At 39.8% G+C, this 8,391-nt stretch overlaps 1 protein-coding gene across 1 annotated transcript in view; it reads left to right on the top strand.

Moving 5' to 3' along the window:
* RSPH1 (radial spoke head 1 homolog (Chlamydomonas)) overlaps positions 1-8,224 on the top strand; it is a 9,187-nt gene extending 963 nt beyond the window's left edge. Inside the window, exons 4-10 of the mRNA XM_010024865.1 lie at positions 1,051-1,141; positions 1,379-1,514; positions 2,352-2,423; positions 3,766-4,000; positions 4,435-4,508; positions 7,445-7,924; positions 8,174-8,224. Coding sequence (XP_010023167.1) covers positions 1,051-1,141; positions 1,379-1,514; positions 2,352-2,423; positions 3,766-4,000; positions 4,435-4,508; positions 7,445-7,924; positions 8,174-8,224 — 1,139 coding nt within the window. The remainder of the gene's footprint in view (positions 1-1,050; positions 1,142-1,378; positions 1,515-2,351; positions 2,424-3,765; positions 4,001-4,434; positions 4,509-7,444; positions 7,925-8,173) is intronic.
* The last annotated feature ends 167 nt before the right edge of the window (positions 8,225-8,391 follow it).

Here is an 8,391-nt window from a genome sequence, read left to right as displayed (position 1 = left end):
CAAGAAGATAGTGAATTGGAGGATGCATTATTTTAAGAAAACAGATTTGCTACAAAATATTTTCCTTTTATTCCTTTTTTATTAGAAGCTCTGAGAAGTGTGTGGGTTTTTTATGGGGATTTATGTCAATTATTATGAAAAGTGAGGTATTTAGTAGCGGTTTATTCTTGTCATATCCTCCAAGTTCTGAGAAATATTAAGTATCTTTTACAAATCAATGCAATCTCAGTACAAGAAAATATACTTTGGAATGATGATTAGAATGACACATGTATTCAGTATAAAGTATTTTAGGACTTTATTAGGTCCATCCTTAAAAATCAGTTTACTGATTAGAGCACTTAGGGATTGGGATGCCTCTGAAATTTGAAGAAGTTCAAATTTGCCTTGTTTCCCTTCTTCCAGGAGAGCATCCAAAACGCTCTGAATTAGGCTTCAAAGAACAGTATTTCCCACCCTCCTTTCTAAGCCAGACAAGAAAAAACATTCACACTGTGAAGGCTAGGAGCAGAGAGCAAAAAGAGCAGCCTAGTCTTGCCTTACGTATGCACCTGTGTTTGGTTTTTTAATTTCTCTTAAGTTTTAATGAAAGAGTAATTAAGGCACACAGTCTAGCATCCTTTTGAGTATATAAAAGCCCCCTGATTGACAGGACAATTTTAGCAAATGAGTCAAACTAAAGTAGTCCCTCTTTATTTGAATGGAAATGTCACATTATCTAATGCAAGTGTAATACATTACCAAATTTAAAGACAGGAGCAGGACGTTACATGGCTTTTTGTGTTCATAATGATGATGGAGAGTGATAATGGAGACAGATGGTGATGAAAATGAATGGGGGGTCAGGCAGCTGCATAAATATGTGCGGAGAGGGATGACAATTAAAAAGAGCAAGGGTTTAGAGTAAGGAATGGTAAGGAATCACAGTGGTGTCATAGCTTTCTTTTCCTTCTCTAGTAATTCATGTATGATAACTCTACAAACTGACTACTGTATCACACAATGAAATAAACCACATCTCACACTGTTTTTATTGTATTCTCATTAAAGGAGACTGGGTGGATGACCAGAGACATGGCCATGGACAGTATACCTATGCGAATGGAGACACCTATACTGGAGAGTGGTTTAACCACTATAGGTTTGTTTCATTCTTACAGTGATGTTTCAAGTCACCCAATAGCATTAAAATGCAAAGGTTATTTTCAAAACATGGCTGACTGCAGCAAATCAAGTGCTACTGGATGACCTTGGCAGTTTAGTCCAACTTGAGTCATTTCAGCTACTTAAACAATACAGTTTTAATACCTAAAGTATAGTAACATCCTAAACTATTAATATTCAGTAATATAAAGCAAAATTATTATTTTCTCCTTAGGCACGGGCAAGGTACATATGTCTATAAAGACACAGGATCTAAATACGTTGGTGGTTGGGTAAATGGAAACCAGGAAGGAGAAGCTGAACTTATCTACCTAAACCACAGATTTCAGGGCAGGTTTTCAAATGGAAAGGTAAGTATGCCTGGAAAAGTCTTTCTTCATCTGAACAGTTAGCATGGACTTACAGAATCATAGAATAGTTAGGGTTGGAAAGGACCTTAAGATTATCTAGTACCAACCCCCCTGCCATGAGCAGGGACACCACACACTAAACTATGTCACCCAAGGCTCTGTCCAACCTGGCCTTGAACACTGCCAGGGTTGGAGCATTCACAACTTCCTTGGGCAACCTATTCCAGTGCCTCACCACCCTCACTGTGAAGAACTTCTTCCTTATATCTAATCTAAACTTCCCCTGTTTAAGTTTAAAGCCATTACCCCTTGTCCTACCACTACAATCCCTAACAAAGAGTCCCTCCCCGGCATCCTTGTAGGCCCCCTATGGGAAGGCTGCTATGAGGTCTCCACGCAGCTTCTCTTCTCCAGGCTGAACAGCCCCAACTCTCTCAGCCTGTCTTCATACAGGAGGTGCTCCAGTCCTCTTGTCATCCTCGTGGCCCTCCTCTGGACTTGCTCCAGCAGCTCCATGTCCTTTTTATGTTGAGGACACCAGTACTGTACACAATACTCCAAGTGAGGTCTCAGAAGAGCAGAGTAGAGGGGCAGGATCACCTCTTCTGACCTGCTGGTCTAGGCTGCTGATCTTTTGTAGTATTTCTTGTGCCTTAAGTGTAACATATGAAACTGAATTAACCTGTTAGGACAGAATGACAAGTTTCCCTGAATCTTTGCTTTCTAACTATATTGTTATTGGCCATTGTATGAATTTTGTAGGAAAGCACATTTTACATTTATATGCTTACAATGTATTAATTTCATAGTTCTGCTGACTTTTGTATCTTTGTGCAGCCTGTAGGTCGTGGCAAATATGTCTTTGATTTTGGATGTGAGCAGCACGGTGAATACATACAACAAGAGCAGGTAAAAAAAATAGTGCAAATTATACTGAATATTGGGGAACTCTGTAAAGCAAATCTATTGTTGAGTAATCTATAAAATGCCTTAGAGACACTGATGTTAAAGTAGATCTAACCAGTCAAAAAAAGGTAGAAACTCATGCATTCTTAAAAACTAAATGAGGTTTCATTTTGCTTTTTCTTTAGCTTCTCTACTGTGTAATCTTTGACAAGTACAGGTTGTGATTTTCCTGTATTTGCAGACGGGAGTCTTTTATGCTTAAAGTTTAGAAGAATCAGGATCTTCCCAAAAATTTGAAGTTTCAAACCACAGAAGAATGTAGAAGAATTTGTCTGTATATTTTGCCTATATTCCATGTTGTTTGAAACACCAGAAAACAATGTCAAATATTCTTATATTTCTGAACTGCTTGATGCTATGTGTACAAGTGATAATTCCCAGCAGATTCATGTATTGGAAGTATGTCCCATTGTTGCCCAAGAAGTTGTGGACCTCTTCCCATCCCTGGAAGTGTTCAAGTTTGGGTTGGACGGGGCTTTGGGCAACCTGGTCTAGTGGAAAGTGTCCCTGCCCATGGCAGGACAGTTGGAACTAGATGATCTTTAAGGTCCCTTCCAATCCAAACCATTCTATGATTCTATGATTGTTGTCCTGGTCCTGTTAGGAGCTTAATATCCACACTCCTAATACCTGTAGAGAGCAGTTAGGATCAGGCCCTGTTTTTCCTTCACGCATGAATGTTTTGAAACATTTCTGATTAATATGCTGCAAAATAGTTATAGAAATAAATGTATATTAATATTACTGGTTTGATTTCATGAAAATGTGCCACATTTTAGCTTAGAGTTTGCTGCCTCTGTTTTCTGACACATTAGTTCTCATTACCCACTCTGAAAATCCTTCAATGCAGCAGTTATTTCTTAAGGCAAGGACAAAGCAATAATAATAATAATAAGGCCTCCTATCATTAGTGATAGAGATTTGCAAAACATGGAGGCTGTTTTGCTATTTTGGCTAAAAGCATCCAAAGTGATGTGTATCTAGTATCCTCAATTCAGTAGGAATTGCTGGATGTGCTGATTTTGGAATATTAAATGTGAATTTAAGAACCCAAGGTTAAGCACTCGGCATTAGTAATAGTCAACTGGCTTCATCAAGGTTCAAAGTGTAGTTTTCTTCCAGGAATAGCAGCTGCTGAAGTTTCTCCACCTGTAAATACTTTAAAAGGCCATGTCATCACCATTTTGAGCCCAGATAAAGAGGTTTTAGTACACAAAACCATCATCTTAGTTACTCCCTTAATACCTGTGAGGTGAGAAGCTGGATTTCATGAGCTGTCTTGTAGGATAAAGGAGGAGAAGAAGAGGAGGAGGAGCCCTCATTACTTGCTGAGCCAAAATGGAAAGCATCAAAAATTACCAAACTAACACTCTGGACTCCCCATGGGGAAACTCCACCTCCTCCCAAAGAAGCCTCCCTGGAGGCACCAGCAGCACCAGAACCAGAAGCAGGAGGTGATGGAGCAGAAGAAAGACCAGCAGCAGCAGTAACTGAAGAGGAGACAGTTCCGTCCGTTGCAGGTTTGTTCTACTGGAAACTCCATGCTTTGACTTTCCCCTGAAACCATGTTTTTCAGGTTTAATATCAAGTGGTGTGAGAGGTTTGTATTTTGGGTTTGGGTTGTGGTTTTTTTTTCTCCTATAATCTACCACATATTGAATGTTAGGAACTTCCAAGTCTATTCCTAGACTGCACAATATATATATGTCTGTTTTATTTCATCTAGCACAATGAGTTACAACTGTCTCGGGAAGTCTGTATATCATTTTAGTTTATATCATGGCTTGTTATACAGACTTGATAATAAACAGTTACAAAAGATTTTGTGGGATTTCTCATGTGAGTAAAGACTACAGACTTCAGTAGAAGTTATTAGCTACTTCATGAAAACAATGGCTGAGTGCACATTTGTAAAATTTGTTTACTTTAGTATTTCTAATTTCTCCTATTTCAGTCACTGATGAGTCTGCTGAGGGTAGGTATGAGGAGCCTTCTCCTTTTGAAGCATCCAGTGAAGTTCTTAGCTCAGTGAGGGACACAGGAGAGGAAGAGGAGGAAAACAGAGAGGAAGAAGAAAACAAAGACCAGGAGGATTAAGGTGAGGAATGAGGCATGAATGCTCATTCTTCAATTAGGGTTTGAAATGATGTACGTCAATCTGTTGAAGTCATGCTGCTGCTGAGAGTTCTACCATCAAGCTGAAGAGACCATGGGAAACTCTATCTTTCATAAGGGGGGCTGTCCTCTACAGATGTCAACTGGTTTTGAGTAGTCAAGTTCATAAGCTGTATCAACACAAATTGGAAGTGCCACTTCTGTGCAGCATTATCTTGCATGTATAGTTGACAGCACTTGCTGAGCTGAGTTTGTTAGTAATTGCATTTGCAAACTATTTTTCGTTACAAAAGAGAGAAGATTTCAGACCCTGGGAAAATCAAGGGGGTTTGAGGACTCCACTTTTCTCTCGTGAATGGAACTATGCATTCTTATTCTCTTACCTGAAGTAAAAAAGCAGGGAAAACTAATATGAAGAAACAATTTTTAGGTACTGTTATGCATTATTTTGAGTAGTCACAAGCTGGTTTGATTCTCCTACAAAACAAAGAGATTTGGAATTCAGAAGCCTGTTTTAAATAGAAAATTACTAAGAAGCAACAAAAGGATGCAGCTATGATTACTCAGATTTAGTGCTCCACCCAATTCTGTTGTTTGCCTTTACTAAGAGCTAACCTTTACAATCTTACATATCTGATCTATGAAAACATAAGTTAAATTTATCCTTTTGTAATCAGTCCATTTTATGATATATCAAAACAAAGTATTACCCATAGGGATCAGAAGGACTATTAAACTGTGTGAAAATGCCTGGATGTATATGCTAAATGTCTAGGTCAGCTCTTGGAATTTTTGTAGTTCATTTGCTCTCATCTTTTTCACCCATCACCTCTGAAGGTGCTCTCCTGCTTCAGGGCAGACTGGCCAGTTAGCTGATCTGGCATGTAGGACTGACATCTTACAGGATCCCTGGGCTTGGATCAGATTCAGCAGAAATCTCAGCAGATTTCCTGCATGGCCCTGCTTTGGATCTGGCAGAAGTTCATTGAGCCTGGTTTGTTTCATAGTATCTTGGACTCAAATAACCATTTTGACTGAACTTTATTCTAACAAATTTTCTGGACTACCACAGTGTAGTGGTTCTGGTATCCCCACTGGTTTTGTTTATTCCTAAAGAAAAATGGACCCAAGTATCTGTCAGAGACAGCATAGATGCAGATACACATGCATGAAAATGTAGGAATGTGATTGATGTTCTCTAAGTTCCTTTCAGTTCTTTATTTCTAGAATCAGAGTTGGATGATTTTATACTTTTTTTAACATAGGTCTACACCCATAATTAATTAGGCAACATATTGTTCCCTTTGTCCTTAACAAGATTAAGTTATAGTAAGAGGAAATTATTTGAAAAACACACACGTGCTGTGAAGAGCAGATGTAACAAAATCTGTTTTCTTGCAGCCTTATATTCTCTGTCCCATTACCCTCATTTTTTTCCACACAGGAATTCCATCCTTCTCACTCCACATTTCTTACGATACCATCTAAATAGGAGACATTCTTTGGCTATTCCAGGGTTACATATGGGCTGGCTGTCAGTCAATATGTGTGTACCAAGTCTGTCTGGCAGCTGACAATGTATAACAGTTAAATTCAAATATTGGCAGTGAAAGGCACTGGGGGAGGAGGACAGAGATAGACAGCACTGTCCTAGAATTATGGTTTAGGTTACTAGGATTACTTCCCAGTATTTTGTAATTAAATGCATCTCTATGTCCTGTCTTTCCTTTGTCTCCACAGAAGCTAGTGGTTTAAAGGATAAGGAGGAAGAATCACAGGAAACAGAGTAATTGGATATAACTAGAAACGAAGAGCCCAAAAAAAAAAAAGGAAATTTCAGTGCAAATAATTTATTATGGTAAACCTGCAATATTTTTATTCATTAAAAAAAAAAAAAAGCTGTGTTAAGATACTTTGAATAAACATATCTGTCACTGTTCTGTCTGGAATATACATCTCTGAAAATTTTATGATCTCAGAGTGTGCAGTCTTACAACTTTCTTTATTCCACATAGCAGGCAGTCAGTTTTTGAATTCAGTCCAGGGTTATTCTGGATTCATGAAGTTGTGTCCTCACACGTTTGCAGAAGCAAACCCAATCTTCTCCCACAGCTGGTAGTTCTTCTCTTCCTTGAACCCTGCCTCTGGGCACAGAGAACTGGGGGTCTTGCTTGTGAAGACAAAGGCAGCGCTGGGTTTCTTAGCTCTATCTGTATCCCCTGTCACCAGACCAATTATAGGCCTACATTTTTCTTGTTTAGTTTTTTTATTGTTCATGTAGCTGTAGAAGCTCTTCTTGTTACTCTAGTTTGAATTCAAACTGAAGTTTGCTTTCCTAACACACTGGTATAGTTTTTTTTTAAATGTTTTCTTTGTAGTATGTTTTCCTTCCACTTTCCACATACTACTGCAGTTATTTTTGTATGTTGCAGCTCAGTCCCAAGTTTCTTGCTTCCGTGTAGCTTTCCTTACGCTGTTTAAAGGAGGCTGTAAGTGGATTGGGGTAAAAAAGTGGATCTTCAACAAATTCCCAACACTATGCCACACTTACTTAATATCCACAAGCTCTCAACCAGCATGTTGTCCATAGTACCTCCATGCATTCAAGCTGCTTCTTCACATAGGGGAAAATTCTGCTTATTTTCCCTTTCTATCTTTACTGATGATCCCCTCATTCATCAGAGAGCTCTAGGTGTGTGAGCTGTCCCACCATGTTTTTCCAAAGATGTCACAGTTCTGCATCTGCACACACAGCAGTTCCTAGTTCATTTTTGTTTCCCAGTCTGGGAAACATTTGTATACATATACTAAAGGTAAGCTCCCTTTTGACTTGTTTTATCTTTCCCAAGGGGTATCTTGCTCCCATCATCCTGCCTCATTTACTTACCACTCCTGAATATCACTTAGTGGATGGCAGTAATGGCCAATGTACAAGGTATCAGAAGGGGATCTCCAACTGCTACCACTTGCTGCAGATGCTCAAGCCAAGCACGAATGTCTCTGAAGCTTTTCTTAGCAGCATCTGTTCCACTCCTATGGCTATTAGGGCTCAATACCAACTCTCTGCATTCATGTCTGTGCAAGGAGGAGGAGGAACAACATTTCTCCTGCTGCCAGAAATTGTGAACTTCAACAGCTTCCCTCAGGGGAGTCCCCAGGCACTGCGCCATCCTGCACAGCCCCTAGACATGTCTCTACCTCAGGCTCAAGCTCTCACCTCTGTGGAGACCCTGTTGATATACTATTTATTCTCCTTAACAATGAACAGTCTGCACACCTCCTTCAAGTCCTTGGACAGACAGCACATGGACCATCACACACCTCCCTGGGTAAGGGAGGAACCCATTACCCACAGCCCCATGAGAGAGTCAGACACAACATCCCCTGCCCAATCCCTGTCTATGCTGTCACCACTGATGTGCCAAGGGTACATTCTTCACTGGTGCTGAAGATCAGGCCCAGTAGCTCATCAACATTGGTGTTGCACAGTCCCACGCTGTTTGAAGGAGAGTTTTTGCCTTTCTCCAGCACTCTTGCAAATTGACAAAAGCTTTGCTTGCTGTATTCTTATCTCCTAGGTGAATAAGCATGCCTATACAGCAGACAAAAAACAGTCCAGCACCCTCTAATCAGCAGGCAGTCAACTACTGAACATGCAGCCCTTTTAAATTAAGAACCTGTCAATCAGAAGCAGCCAGCAGGAGAGAGCAGCTGTAGAAGTCCCCTGGAAGCTACCGGAATCAAATGGCATTATATAAATAGTAATTTAAAAGTACAGAGCAAGGCAGAGCTGCAC

The sequence above is a fragment of the Nestor notabilis genome, unplaced genomic scaffold (assembly GCF_000696875.1).
Source record: "Nestor notabilis isolate BGI_N333 unplaced genomic scaffold, ASM69687v1 scaffold11592, whole genome shotgun sequence".
NCBI lineage: Eukaryota > Metazoa > Chordata > Aves > Psittaciformes > Psittacidae > Nestor > Nestor notabilis.
The sequence above is the reverse complement of the archived record's forward strand: the minus strand, read 5'-3'. Positions and strand labels throughout refer to the sequence as shown.